This window comes from Larimichthys crocea, chromosome IV, assembly GCF_000972845.2.
Source record: "Larimichthys crocea isolate SSNF chromosome IV, L_crocea_2.0, whole genome shotgun sequence".
In the NCBI taxonomy this organism is placed as follows: Eukaryota; Metazoa; Chordata; class Actinopteri; family Sciaenidae; genus Larimichthys; species Larimichthys crocea.
This window is the reverse complement of record NC_040014.1, coordinates 1,012,710-1,028,283: the sequence shown is the minus strand read 5'-3', so window position 1 is coordinate 1,028,283 and position 15,574 is coordinate 1,012,710. Positions and strand designations below refer to the sequence as shown.

The 15,574-nt window shown below is 39.5% G+C and overlaps 1 protein-coding gene across 2 annotated transcripts in view; it reads right to left on the bottom strand.

Moving 5' to 3' along the window:
• epha5 (EPH receptor A5) overlaps positions 1 to 15,574 on the bottom strand; it is a 62,382-nt gene that overhangs the window by 34,776 nt on the left and 12,032 nt on the right. The window contains exons 3-4 of one of the 2 annotated variants that reach the window (XM_027278650.1): positions 12,842 to 13,568; positions 3,673 to 4,113 (exon numbers count right to left, since the gene is read on the bottom strand). In XM_027278650.1, coding sequence (XP_027134451.1) covers positions 4,079 to 4,113; positions 12,842 to 13,568 — 762 coding nt within the window. In that variant the 3' untranslated portion in view covers positions 3,673 to 4,078. Of the gene's footprint in view, positions 1 to 3,672; positions 4,114 to 12,841; positions 13,569 to 15,574 lie in introns of those variants that run through there. The other variant, XM_019271757.2, reaches the window with a different exon arrangement.

Below are 15,574 nucleotides of genomic sequence, written 5' to 3'. Positions count from 1 at the left end.
TGCCACACACACACACACACACACACACACACACACACACGCGTGCGCAGACACACATTTATGGTTGCATACAGATTTATTGCCATCGTCTGGTGTCTAGCTCTCCTTGACTTCATCCTCCAAACCCCCATGGCCAAATCAATAAAAATGGGGTGGCAGCTCATTTCACATATACAGACACACAGGCACACATGCACAGGGTGAAGTGGAATGAAGAGGACGAGACAAGGAGTACAAAAAATAATAAAAACCCCTTTGAGCGGTTAATAATTTGAGATAGCATGTTCAAATTTTTTGCCAGCGTAACTATGATTATTTTTAGGGTTTTTTTTGTTGCTGAGCTCTCACCGCCTGGTGTGTCTGTGCTGCACTCCTGAAAGATCACCTGTCAATCAAACAGCATGCTGTGGGCACAGTGTGCTACTATGGTGGCTCCATACATGGATTTCCTGTTGATTGAGTTTTGAATTTCTTAAGGAGATTTTTTTTGGCCTCAGCGGCTGTGAGCTTTCAGTGTTAAGAAATGTTTTTCTATTTATTCCACACACAACAGATAATACTCACTATATTAGTTATAAGATTCTTATAACAATGAAATAGCAAAGACATAAACTTTACTACTGTAAAAATTAAAAAATAAACTGCATTTGTTTGCTGCAAAACAGCCAGACAGAGACAGATATTTGCTGATAATGTGCCAAAGATTAGAAGATGCGTTTTGATTAAATTAAAATAATGCATTTATTTCCCTTGGAAGTTGCAAATTATTATGAGAATGAAATAAACATCGGGCAATTAAAATGTGCAAATTGGTGTGAAAAAAGAAATCCATTGCGTGCCACTTTAATGCAAGTCAATTTCAGTTGACTAATAAGCACCAACAGTGTGGATGTTAAGGTATTTATTATCATCAAATCCAGCTCATTTCCATCATAGGATAAATGGATTATCCATGCTGTACAGAAAACATGAACACAGGGCATGTGCGGAAATAAACTGAAAGTATGTATCATCATACATGACATGAGTGCAAATGACTACACGATTATATCATGCTCCATTTTGGACAGTTTTTTATGCAATTATGTGTCTATGGATTTACCACACACAGGAAAGAAGGCATGGAGGTCAGGGCGGCCAGCTGAAGGCTGACACTGGGATAAAATGATTAAAATGCCACAGAGAGTGAATAAGAGCATGTACAGTATGTTTATGTGGAATCTGAGAGCAAAACACAGCTGAAGGGTAGTCTTAAAGTCCATGCTGTGGCTGGCTGGACCGGAAAAACATGGATTAAATGTCATCTAAATGGAAACTGGACGACTGTAAATACGACTTAGTAATTACTGGTTTCATTTAAACTGTGCAGAGCATTGACTACTAGTCAAATGGAGGTTTTTGCTACAGATGGCAGACCTATGTAACCACACATCATAATTAGTATAATCCACATACAATAATTTGGGGAAAAAAAAGATAAAAAAAAGATACATTTTGACCATTTATTGTTTATTTTAGCCATGCTACTAATAAACATTGCTTTATCAATGCAACTTTTCATAGAGCCATGGTGTCTAAATTTTTAGTGTGCAATGACTTTGCTCCTGACCCAATACCTGGAAAACCTATGACATTTTACCAGCTGCTACTTGGTTCTTCAATAGCGAAATGCTAACACACTTAATCAAGAAGTGGTTTACATGGTTAACATGTTAGTGTTATTACTGCAAGTAGGTTAGCATGTTGACAACCCTAATGGAAGTGTGGATGAGCTCTTGCTTAAACAATTAACTTACCCTTTCCCCCCAATAAACAAAAAGATTCTGATTAAATATTAAGAAAATATTGTCAAATATGACCTGAAGGAGATGTGATAGATGAGTTTGACTGATTTAAAATATTCAAGGCTTTAGATTTTTGGTAAAATGTGAAATATATGTAAATATTTGCAATGGACAATATATCTGTCAAATAAAGTATATAGTGCCATACTCTTTGAAATGACCGGTACCGTACCTCAACTTTCAATTCCACACTTCCATTTACTTCATTTATCATTAGCGGAAATATTAAATATTTATATTCCTTTGGTAAAGATAAAAAAAAAAAAAAAAAATTTCAGTAACCATTTTCTTTATTTAATTTTACTTTAATTTAATTTCACCTCTTCATTCCTTATCTTATTAGATGTCCTTCAGTGGAATGTCAGGCAGGCTGTTAGATCTTTAGATCAGGTGCTTCACTTGCTTAATTGTCTTGAAGGGACACACCCACTTGCACATACATCTTTATATCCGAACACGAACACACACACGAACACACACACGAACACACACACAAACACACACACGAACACACACACGAACACACACACACACACTTCCTGTGGTGAGATTAGTTATGGTCAGGGCTGGCTGACTGAAATGGCTCATTCCTCATTGTGAATGCAATCTGAATATACAGCAATGGTGGTATTAGTGTGTTTGTATGAGTGTGTGTGGGTGTGCTGCCCTTGGGCAAGCTGTCTCTCTGATGCCACGCAGCTCTTAAATGCACATCACAAAGGGTAATAGGTAATTAATATGCAATACACACGAATGTGCCTGCATGCATTTGTGTGTACGCGCTGTGTGTGTGAGGTTAATGCGTAATTAATATGCATCGCACACTGGCGTCCCAGGCAATTAAGGATCCAGCGGTGTCCGTTGATGCTTCTTAACGAGCGTCCTCTTTAATTGGAAACATTTCATTGTAAACATGTTGATTTATATGACTGCCTGTCGTTTGGTGGGATTAGAGGGAGTAAGCGATTAAGGCAGAGGGAGAGAGACAAACTCAGAGGGGGAAGGGGGTATGAATCAGAAGTTAAAAGTTAAGGGCCCCATACTGTGTATCAACACAACATTGGATTTAAATTCATTTATGGGGCATAGGCACATTATGGATCCAAATATTAAAATACATTCCTAAAACAGAATTATTGAGATACACAAAGAAATATAAAAATCACAAGATTAAGACTCACATTCTGAAAACTGACTGACTAATGGCTAACTAGTGTGTGAACTAGGCTTTAGGTTGTAACACTAGAGAATGGAAAATGGTCTGCAGTGATGGACAAGGGACCTCAAGACTTGTATAGATAAACAAAAGTTGCAATACTACAATGTAAAAACACATTACAAGTCAAATCAAAACCATTATATCTGTTGTTGGGTTGTCCGAGCGATAGTAATTCTACATGCAAAGCTTGTCGTAGGGTATGCGTGGAAAATCTGCCTCTGCACCGTAACTGCAACTGTAGTTGTCCAACAAATGTGGAGTGGAGTAGAAGGATAAAGCATGATAAAATGAACTAAAATGGATCCAAGGAAAGTACAGGTAACTCAGATTTGTACCTCATCACACTACTTTAGTAACTGTACATACTATAGCTACATTCCACTCCTGAATATTAAACACAACTCAACTTCACAAACAAGACAAAATAATAATAACAAAAAAGCCAAATGGCGCCCATTATTTGTAGCATGAAACATCCACTTTTATTTCCATCTTTCCTGTCACTCTTCCTACTGTACCCGGATTCAGCAAGATTGACATAAAAGTAAACTTTTACAGAAGAAACACAAAAATGGTAAAGCTGAACGTTAATACAATGCCTATGTTGTTAACAGATACTATTGTGAACTAATAAACCAGGCAAGGAAACAGTAAATATCCTGTTCCTGTGTTTGTCCCACAGCGAGCTACTGGCCTAAGGAACATAAACACTGAGTGTGTGTGTATGTGTGCATGAATGAGGGTGTCATACCTTCAGGAATTATTGTTGCATTACTGTGTTTGTGTGCCTGCCTCTGCGTGTGCACATGTGTATGTGACAAAGCACACTCATATTTGCGAATGCTTGTGTGTGAACACAAACAAAGCCAGATGATAATACCATAATAATATACAATCAAGTCAATGGGGGTTTCCTGTCTGTTGGATGGCAGAGAAGGTCATTGTTCAGCATCCATTTATTCTCACAATCAGGCTACAAGCAGAAACCGAGAGGTCGAGCAGGTCACGATATCTTTCAAACATAAACCAATTTATCGCCCGAGTCAAAGTCTGGTAGGGGAAATTCAAAATTAGCAATACATCATAATGATGAATCAAGTGTCAGGTTATGCTGACCAGATGTGTTGGAAAATAATTCACCCACGTGAATGACAGTGACGCCAGACCACATATTATATTACTCTTTCAGCATTTAGCAGACACTCATTCACTTGAAAAAATGACAATGAACCAACAACTGCGAACACAAATTGCAGACACCCACAGATTCGGCGTACAGGGATTAGAGCTCAATACCATTACAATACTCCTGAGACGTGAATTCTGCAGACATACATGCAAAATATATGTGCATGAAATTGGTTGTGAATTGTTTAACATTGCTTTGGACCCATTTAAATCCAAGTATGCTGAATATTTGCGTTCCTGTCGGTACATTTATGTGTACACATACACACACATATGTAAATGCACATGCCATGAGTGGACAAGCCCTACCTTTATTGAAGATGCATGCTGATGTACTACTATATGTACTTTGATTACATTCCCAAGAAAAAACTATTTTGAGACATCTGTATTAAAATTGTATAGTCAGGATGCTTGGATATCTTTTCACAATGGCTGTATGTCCAAGTTTACCTAAGGCAGCACAGGATAACATTGTTAGAGTGTGTAAAGGTATAGGCCTACAGCTTCTTCCTCAAGGGAGATATGTATATATGCACAGTTTTGCTCATTTCAATATCTGCAGAAATAAAGACGGCACTGAGATACAAACTGCTCCATAAAATCTAATCTCATATTTACCGGTGTGCAGATATTTCAGACTTCACCCCTTTATAGATTACTAGACAAAGTGCAAGAAAAAAATAAATAAAAAAATGTGTAACTGCTACAAAAAGGTTTCATAAACTGCATAGTTTGGAAAACTTGTCACCTAACCAACAGTAAATGCATCAGAGGTGTCCATAACTACCAGTCTAACCCATCCTACAAGCCACTGCTGAGAGGGACTCTGGAGACAACCAGGCTTTCATGGAAAGAAGCTGGCTCTGCTGAATGAAGCATTTTATTAATATTTCACCAACTGCAGGAATGTGTGTGTGCTTGTGTGTGTGTGTGTGTATGTGTGTGCTCTTCTTTGTAAGGACACTGTGTTTCTTAAAGAGGTGTTTGAGGGTTTTAGGGGCCGGGTTAGAATTTGGTTTAGGTTAAGGTTAGGTCAAATGAGTTCAGGCACCTAGTTGTGTCTGGGGTTAGGAGGCAAGCAATGCGCTGTGTCAATCAGGCCCCTCACAAGTTTAGAAAAAACGTGAATGTGTGAGTACGTCAGCAGGGGGAAGGATAAAAGGCATGGAGCACTTCTGGGAAACTCAGTTTACCCAACAAGCACTCAGGAAGCACTTTAGTTGTCATGACAGCATCACCAAGTTGAGATGATGGGGTGATGGAGAGGGGCTGGGCATAAAGATGGAGGAAAGAGGGAGAGAGATTCAGGAGGAGAATATAGAGTGAGACAGTGCAGTGAAAAAAGAAGCCACTGGCGGCTTCCAATTGAACGTGATCTAAAAAGATGAATGGCGATGCTTTCCGCAATAAATTCATATTTCAGGAGATGACTGAATCAAAAAGGCTTCCTGCTACTTGCAGATCTTTGCTCTATCATTCACCATGCTGTTATGTCTCTTGAGCGATTCATGGATGATAGAACCTCTATATTTGTAAAGGTTACTGAATAACGGTTATCTCAAATGATAAAAGATTTTAAAAAAGACACATTGAAATAGATACAGGGAAGGACTTGAGCTCTGATTCCAAATCTAGCATCCACGTGCTTAGGCTGTCCTTTTGCATTCATGGGAGTGGGGCATGCAATAATTTTAAAATACAGTGGTCCCTCGATTATCGCGGGGGATACGTTCTAAAAATAACCCGCAATAAACGAAAGCGAAGTAAGTTTTACAATTATTCTATATGTTTTAAGGCCGTAAAACCCCTAAACATACACTTTTATACAGCTTTTTACACGCATTTTGTACAGTACTCCCTTAATTAATCAGGACGCAGAACACAATGCGCCTTCATACTGTACAGTACGCTGTAAAAAAAAGCATTCAAAATTACACTGAAAAAAATCTGCGAAACAGCGAGTCTGCGAAAAGTGAACCGCGATATAGCGAGGGACGACTGTATACAGGATTTATGAGCAATTTATTTGAATTTTTGTGAAAATAATCTGATTTCTTCTGGTTTAACACAAAGATAAAAATAATTCATGCACTAACAAAATGCTATAAATAAAGTGACCCAAAGCAAGAAGGTGTTGGAACTCAGATCCTTATCGACACACATGGCTAATCATACTGAAGTAGCAGATGCCACCATGACCATGTGTGTATCTCTGTGTTATGCAAGTGACTGTAATACCCTTGTCACCACACCATCAACCACAAGCCCCACACTGAAAGTGTGAGCCGCTTGTTCGCTATCCCATAATTCCCTTGAGGGTGAAGGCAGAAAGCTTCCTCACATTACTACGACAGTGAGACAGTTTCTGATGGCAGCACCACCACCATGACCAGATCGAGTTTGACATATGCTGCAGTGACGTCTGACAGGCAGGCAAACATAGAGGAACATCAGGGGAGCCCTGGCACTGAAACAAAGTATTGTCAAGGGAAATCCGGCTCTACCCATGACACACTTAGATGACTCTTGCTGAATGAAATGCTCTGCGGTTTTATTATTCTACCAGTAAGCGCCACTTCATCATTTCATGCAATTCTTTTAATTGATGATACCAACAGTCGCCCTCGTTTTCATTTGTATTCCTCATCTGCCGTCATCGTTTTTCTTCTCTGCCTACTCCTACCCTCCCCCAACTTCGCCTTTTCTCTTCTCCCGACTTAGCTGCCCATCTCTTATACCTCCAAGTCTTTTTTCTTCTGTCACATGAATTCAGTGCGGCCTGAATCTCGACATCACAAAGCTGTCAATCCCAGGATCTATTCAGCCTTTATTTCATCTTCCCAACGTGGTATTCAGCTCTCATCCTATCGCTCCAATGTTCTAGTCAGCCCTTTTTCCATCTTTCCAACATCCAATTTAGCCCATAGTACATTATTCCAAGATTAAATCCTGTCCTTCTTCCATCATTGCAGTAGGTCACTGAGCTCATTGTCTATCATTACAACATTTTACTCAGCTCATGCCATTATTCCATCATTCCAACTTTTTTACTATATGGTTCACTTTATTAAGTGCAAACATCGTTGGCAATATGTGCTGTATTTCTTTGAACATGGAACCTAGGAAGAATTAAAGGTCTGGTGTGTTAGATTTAGGGAGCTTGATTTACAGAATATGGAATAATGGAATATAAAATGCATAACTGCTTCTTTTCATTACTGTGTAATCACCAGAAAAAATATCAAATCATTGAATTGAGTGTGTTTACAGCAACAGAATACTTAAAAGTCTGATGAAAACTTGAATACTCATGTTCATGTGTTTGCACAGGCAACCATCGCATTGTGGTTCCAGAAACCTTAAGCTCTTCTGCCAGTTTTGAGAAAATTAAGTAGTATCAAGCGTGTGCCATAGCCACAGTGCTTGTGTGTTTCCAACTCAATTTGATTAGTAGTTTATTAAATTAAAAAAAATATTGATTGACAAAAATACAACAATGATGCAATTGTACTGAAATCAAGTTAAAGTTTGTCTGTAGTGTTGTTGTCCTCAACTTCTATTACTGGTGATGGAGAAGAAAATCCAGCAGGTTTAGGGTTAGCAGCATTAAAAAAACTTCATTGACCAAAAATAATAGATGGGCATAAATAACCACATAACCACATGTCCCATGTTAACATGATACCAGAATATGATTCAAACCTTGCAGCACTCCATTCAGATATTTTTCCATAAACCCAACATACAATTGAAACATTATTCCAATGTTCCATTCGGTCATTATTCTCATAGTACTTCAAGCATTCATTCAGCCCAAGTCACATCTGCGAAGCTGTACTCAATCTGCAATCCCCCCCTTCCTTCTCATCTATCTCTTCATCCATCTGCCCACTTCCATCCTAAGATATTCTTCCTCGATCGCTATCACCACTGAAACAACACTCATCCATCTCTCCGTCTCTCTGCCCTCACACCCTGTGGTGAGAAATCTTCAATTTATCTTGTGTCCCCTTGTTTTTCCATCACTTCTCCTCTCTGTAACACTTCTATCTATCCATCCATCCATGGATGTACTCTTCTCCTCCCCACATTCCCTCTCTTCAGCCTGAAAGTGCTGCAGGCTATCACCAATTATCTCAGCTAAAGTTGTGTCTACATCTCACACAAACACAATACAATATCTTTAGATGTCATCCGGCACATCATCATCTCTGGAATAATAAGACTGGATCACCACATGCTTTGTACGTAAATACATTTACTTTCTATCTTTCTCTTTCACTCCGAGCGAAAGTGACAATAAAGTGATCAGAGGTTGGACAATATGACAAACCCAAGAATGCTTTTCTGTACAGATACTTTTGAGAGAGATGTTTGTGTGTGTGTGGGGCTGGGCTGGGCTGGGCTGATGGAGAAAGATGGACAGATCTACACAAGCGAGTGAGTGCTAGTGTAGGTGGCAGCAATAAAGAGGAAGAGAGGAATAATGGATGGAGAGGCAATAAATGGCAGGCAGTCACAAAAAGATAAAGTAAGAAATAAAAAGAGAAAGAAACAGGATGGGAGAAAGATGGGGAAATGAGAAACTGGAGGTACAGACAGCAAGAAAAAGGCATAAGACAGAAAGAACTGAGCAACAAAAAGAGGGGAGGAAAAAGACAAAGAGCTGTCCATAACGAGTTCTGTCCTACATTCACAAAGGCTGCGTTAAATCATGCTCTACTAGGCAGCACACTCAGCCAATGCGGCCAGGACACACACACTTACATATTTTGTCTCATATGCACACATTGTACCTGCAGACCCAGTGATTCCCAGTCTAACGTATGACGAGCACGCTTAAAGCACTTACTGAAAAAGCTGGACAGGTTATAAAATAAAATTGGGTTATTATAACAATGCTGCGCATCTTTTTAAAACAGCTCTACCCTTTTTGAAAATCCACTGACATTCAATGAGAGGCCAAAACAGGCATAACAGAGTGGAAATTAAACCACTACACCCAGTGCAGGTTTTCAAATCCAGATCAGCAGATGTTCAGAATTTCCACATCTGAAAAGGCAACCAGGCAACGTCTCAAAAACAGAATTCAACACTTCACACACTGATGAGAGTGCCCGAAATGCACATGAAAAGTGTTTACAGTGAACACATATGGTAACAAAGCCCTGCCATGTTTCTGTCTGTAGCCCTTCTCAAAGGCTGTCAGTCTCATCTGCATGAAATTATAAGGGAAAAAAAACATAATCTTATAGCTTCATTAATTAAAGGGGGTGTGTGTTCTACTCTTGACAACTTACTTACATTTTTTTTTTTTTGCACATATGGACCACGATAAAAAAAGCAAAAAAAAAAAAAAAAAAGCTTTTTTTCTAAAACATTTAACCAATGGCATAGAATTTGCATATCACACTAATTCATCTTCCTGGAAAGCAAAACACTGAAACTCATTAAAATGAAAATCAGTTAAACCGTCTGCAACATTAAAAGTGTTCTCTGTTGCAACAGGCCATGAAGCGTACCGACAGCTTTTTGCAATACATGATGGCAAGGTCAGAGTTTATCACAGTGTCATGAAAATAACACCTTCACACCTCTTTGTGTATAGCAGTACAAAGGGAATGCCACTTTTTGGTTGTCTCTTTTAAGCTGAGTCTACACCAGAAAAAGTTTTTTTTTTTTTTTTGATGTATCATAAAACAGAAATATGGTTTTAATCTTCACTGCTGTCCACACCAGCTCCATAGAGTCAGAGACATCTCCTCTGTCACATGCTTAGTCTTTTTAACTATGGAAAAAGGGAATTTCAAATTAATGATATAGGGTTCTAAACCTTGTGAATAACAGTATTTAGCAACATGTTATCTGCTCAGTTGGAAAACTGTTTCCCCCCATGCTGCTTCTGGTTTCAGCTGTATTAGAACACATGCATATGCACACTATGCTGACTGTTGATAATGTATCCACATTTCACAGAGAAACTATGCAAAATATTGCTCATGAAAGTATACATTTCAATTTCTATTTCCCCTCTATACAATAGGATTGTGTGCTTGATTTAATACTTTTTAAAGTGCTACTAAAATGACAACTACACCACAGTGTAGATAAACCAAAGTATCGCACACGCTGACATGATGCTTAGCACCATCTAGACATTTTCCTTTGAAAATCATATTCTTAAGAATACCAAAACTAAGAGTCTAAAGCCACGCGAACAGCTCTGTGAGGCTGAATGTACAGACACTTTGAACTGAAGTTCATTGAAGTTTCACATTCACAATGGCAATAATACCAAGCCAAAGTTTATCAGGTATAATGGTTACCATGGTCACCATCTTTTTTCTTTTCTTTTTTGTAGCATGATAGCATACTAATATTTGCTAATGAGCAGTAAACAGGTACACTGCAATTAAGACTGATGGGACTGTCATCAGCTTTGCAGGAATTTGGCCATCAACCAAAACACTAACCAGATGGCGGCACTAGATCAGACATTATGGTATCACCTAAGCTTTGCTATCTATCATGTCAGAGACATGAATATTTTTATGGAATAAGATGATGATCCATTTGGTAAAACATCTCAGTCTGAGTCACAAATGTCAACCATGGTGGCGCTAGTGGAAAAGTCTGAGAGTGATCATCAAAGATCACCAAAGCCATTCAGATACACCCATTGGGGAATATTAATGTCTGCACCAAATTCAAAGCCAATCCAACTTGCTGAGATATATCATTCTGGGCCAAAGTGGTGGTTGGTCCGACCAACTAGCTGAGCGACAGTTGGTCTGTAAGTCGCCAACTCTAGAGCCATGCTGTGAGCATGCTACAAACTGGAGAAACTGTAGTTTACAGTATTTTTGTGCATAATTGGCAACAACTAAAGCACAATGAAAACTATCTGCACATTGCCATCAATGCACTAAAATACAAGTTTAAGAGGCAAGGATTAAAAAATTGATTTATATGACTGCATGGCACAAAAAGTCAGAGGACTGCATTATTTTTCAATGAAACAATCCTCATATGTAGTTTAAATACGAATATTCTGTGCAATTCTTTCAAAGTTCACACATTTTCATTCGCCCATACCCATTCTGAGAACGTTATTCAGTGTAGTGATGCTCTCATGTATAGTGCATAGCATCCTCAGAGACATTCCCTCTCTAAACTGCAAAAATGTAATTGATCTTTTCTAAAACTCATGACTACGGTTATTACGCAACACTGATATACACAGTACAGAATGAGCTTATATATTACTGCAGCACACGAGAATGACTTTTTTTTTAGCCTTGTCAGCCACAGATCTGTAGCAGTCTGTAAGACCGTACAGTCTGTGGCAGTAAGACTCCAGACAGGCCAGTGGCATACTGACAGTTATTTCCTAATGATCTCTCCACAGAGACTCCATGTCTGACGACGTTAAGCTAGCTAGCTGCACACTTTGTTACACAGCTACTAAGCTCTAACATTTGATTATAATGAACGGATCGTAGCTAAGAGAGGTGCTGGGTTCGAAAAGGCCAGGGTCTACTGTTGGATCTTCTGGTGGGATTGTGTGAGGACTTCAATAGAAAGTCAGATACACTGCTGTGCACACTACCTATTCCATTAAAGCCAGTTCCCATTGTATGCAGTTCTTCGAGCTTCTTCAATAGGAATAATATATCTTATCTAGTGTATTATGCACACATACACATGTGCAAAATAGAAAAGAAAAACAAAGTACATCTCTGCGTGTATTGTTCAAGAGTTGGCTGTTTGTAGCTGAGCATTAGAGAGAAATCTTTTAGTTCAGCACTTGAGACTGACACTCGATCAGTATGTGAAGAGATGAAACACTCAAAGCTACCAAATAATCACATTTCAAATTTCTGTGCCACCCAGCTTCAGGCCACTACAATAACTGTTCTCTGGAATTTTCTTGAAATTTCACCATGCCATTCAGAGCTGCTCTTGGTTGCACAAGTAGAGTCTAGTGTGCAAGTCTGAAAAATTGAGTAATTTAAAAGACAGCACAGAGGAAGATTGAAGAGGAGTGAAGGAGAGAAAAATAGAGAGGCCCTGGGCGCCCGTGGAAATGGCAGTTAAGGTCGGCGATGGGAATGTTTGGGCTCGAAAGCCAGAGCAGAACAGCAGCAGCATGAGAGCAGCAAAGTGCTGCGGGGCTCGGGGGAATACCTTCCAACTGAACTAGGGAGAAACAGACACGCACTCACACAGTGAGAAACACTTTTAGTAAAAGAATAAAACAGGTCTGCGCACACAATACTAAAAACAAACATGTGCATGGATATAAAAATAAACAAACAGGGAGAAGACAGCAACCAAAGGAAACACACACACACACACACACACGCGTTTGCACTCACAAAGGAATGACTAAAAATGTGAAGAATGATTCATAAAGGTAAAAGCAGCAAACTCTAAAAATAATTAGTGAAGCACTTTTGCTTGATAAATGACTTGGACTAATTACTGATTATGACTGATGATTATTGCAGGCAAATTTTTAATCAATTCATTAATTAATCAACTAATTGTTTCAGCACTACTCCACACACATGCTTTCCCTGCTTACCGTGACAGGATCCGTTGATTTCCTCAAAGCCTGTCTGGCACACACACTTCCCAATGGGCACCAGCCATTCTCCCTCTGTGCTGCAATGCATCCTGGGAGGCTCATACAGAGGGAGGGAGTTATTGACGCAGTGGCCCACTACCTCCACCAGCTGCGAGGCCTCTGAGCCCGGGATGGTGTCGGAGAACTCAGCCAAACTCTTAACCAGAAACGGGCAGCGTTTGTAGAAAACACGCACAGAGACTAAGGCAATGCAGGCCCCCAGATCCTGAAATGCCAAGTAGAAGCCTTTTCGGGTCAAGGGACCTAAATCGCGGACTTCTGTGTTGAGCTTCATCACACGGTCCCCCAGGTCCAGCTCAGTGAAGCTCTCATCAGCTGCTATGGTGTCAATTTTGATGTATCTGCTCTCTTTCATCACCCTGTCTTCTTCCTCCGTCATCCCTGTTCCATCTCTCATCTGCCCTTCCTCCATTTCATCCTCATCCTCATCCCCATCTGTTTCATAGTAATACATGTTAAACGTCTCCTTGCAGGTTCCGACCCCCCCAGGCAGGCTGTTGCAGTCTCTCAGGGTGAACTTCAGCTCGATGAAGACCCGCTGGGCGCCCTCAGTCAGGATCCAGTTTGTGTGGAGCCAGTTGTTCTGGTTTTGCTCCATGACCCGGCACACTTGGTAGGTGTGGATGGGAGCGTAGTCCTCGTCTACTTCCCCAATCTCCTCCCACTGATATGGAGAAAAGAGGGAGATTAATGAAGAGAGGGCACAAAAGAGGGGGAAAGATAAAACAAAAACAGGACACAGAAGTAGAGCTGGGTACCTCATTTCTTTTTTGGTCCTGACCAAGCAATAAAATCATTTTTAAATCAATAAAAAACATATGTTTTGATCAATATTTTGTGTCAAGTTGTTGATTTCTTCAGTAAGTATCCATGTAATAAGTGAAATAATGTACAGCAAGAGGGAAATGTTAATGTTGATTGTTAAACCAAAGAATGGCTGTACATTATCCCTTACTTATATAAAACCTAATCTGAAGACTAGTTAGTAACTGTCAGATAAGTAAAACTGAGTGCCATGTACAATACTTATCTATACTTTAGTTAGACAAAGTTCTTTAAAGTACAGCTGCTCAGACAACATTTAACATTTGTAAACATTAGCTCCTTATATTAAAAGAAGGTTTTGTAGAAAAACGTGCTTAAAGTGCACAGTAAGTATTAAAAATACAGTTTTGGTATTATTGTCACAACTACCCTAGTTTCCGAAAATACCAAAAGATGTGCAAAGAATTGAGAACCATGAAGATGTTGTAAGAATGAACTACAAGCAATGCCTTTTTGAAAGGCTTAACAGTGGCTAGGAAATTATAAAGCGTGTGTGCGCGCATGTGTGTGTAGCTAGGTATAGATAGCAGAATAATCCTCATCCCTTCCACCTCATTTCCTCCCATTGCAACAGGCAGAAAAGAATGAGATAGTATTATGGGCTATATATGCATTTATCCTGAATGAGGGGTGGAGAGAAAAGAATTAGACGTGCACTTACAGGTGTGTTCTTCGGTGCATACTGTATATCCATATCTATATGTGTGTGTATCCATTCGTGCTTGTGTGTGTGCGTGTGTGCATATATGTAAATGATTCTGTCAGTGTTCAAGCTTGTGTGAGTGTGAGCGTCTGCATCCATGCCTGTGTGTGTGTGTCAGACAGCAGCATTAATTCCCTCTGCAGGTCTCCTGGGACGTGGCTATTATCTGCATCACTAGCACTCTCCCATGGCTAATACAGGCGCTTCATCATGTCACAGTAATATGGCCAGAGGGACCAGACTATGATCTGGTGTTATAGCTTAATAGCCCATATTAATCAATCCTTGCTGTTGCCGTTGTATACAACCTCCTGTCTTTTGTCTTTTCTCTCTCTTCGCTCTGTATTGTTCTCCATCTGTCTTTTTTTTACACCCGTCCCTGCTTTAGTCTGCCTCTTCTCTTTCCTGGTTATAATCATTCAGTTTCTTATGCTTTTGTGAATGAATGAAGGCACTGTCAAGCTCTTATACATGATGTGTGTTGTTAAATGCACATGCTTCAGTGCTGATATGCTTGTAATGTATGTGTGTGTATTCTTGAACTTGTATCTTTGAGAAGACAAACTTCAGTTTTAGACTTTCCGAGTTGTCAAGTGTCACTGTAGATGCATAGATAGTTGTGTGTGTGTGCTTATGTGTGACTGAGTTTCCAGTCAGTCCCAGTGCAGACATTAAGCCTCTTACTGGTTAGATCACACAGATCCACCAGCCTGTTCTGAGCTTTACACAGCTTAACACACACACACACACACACACACACACACACACACACAGTTTAACATGTTTCTGCATGGAACTTAATGGGTTCAGTATTTGCGTATAAAGTGTGGTTGTCATTGTTACCGATGGAAGCCCCCACCCACTCTGCAGCTCTAATGTAGTGACAGTGTTCTCTAATGTAAATGGAACAGGACTACTTGCTGAAGATAAATCTTCAAACTGAGCCATCAACTAACGAGTTAACATGAGCCATTTGCAAGTAAATAACCTAAGCACTGAAACACACACCAATTAAAGTTAGCATGAGTTAACACCTTTGCTTTAAAATGGGTTCCATGAAATTTTATCCTTTCCTGACACAATGTATTCCCTTTTAAAAACAGGATTCTTGGGGCATGAAATCATACCTCTTAAGTATAAAA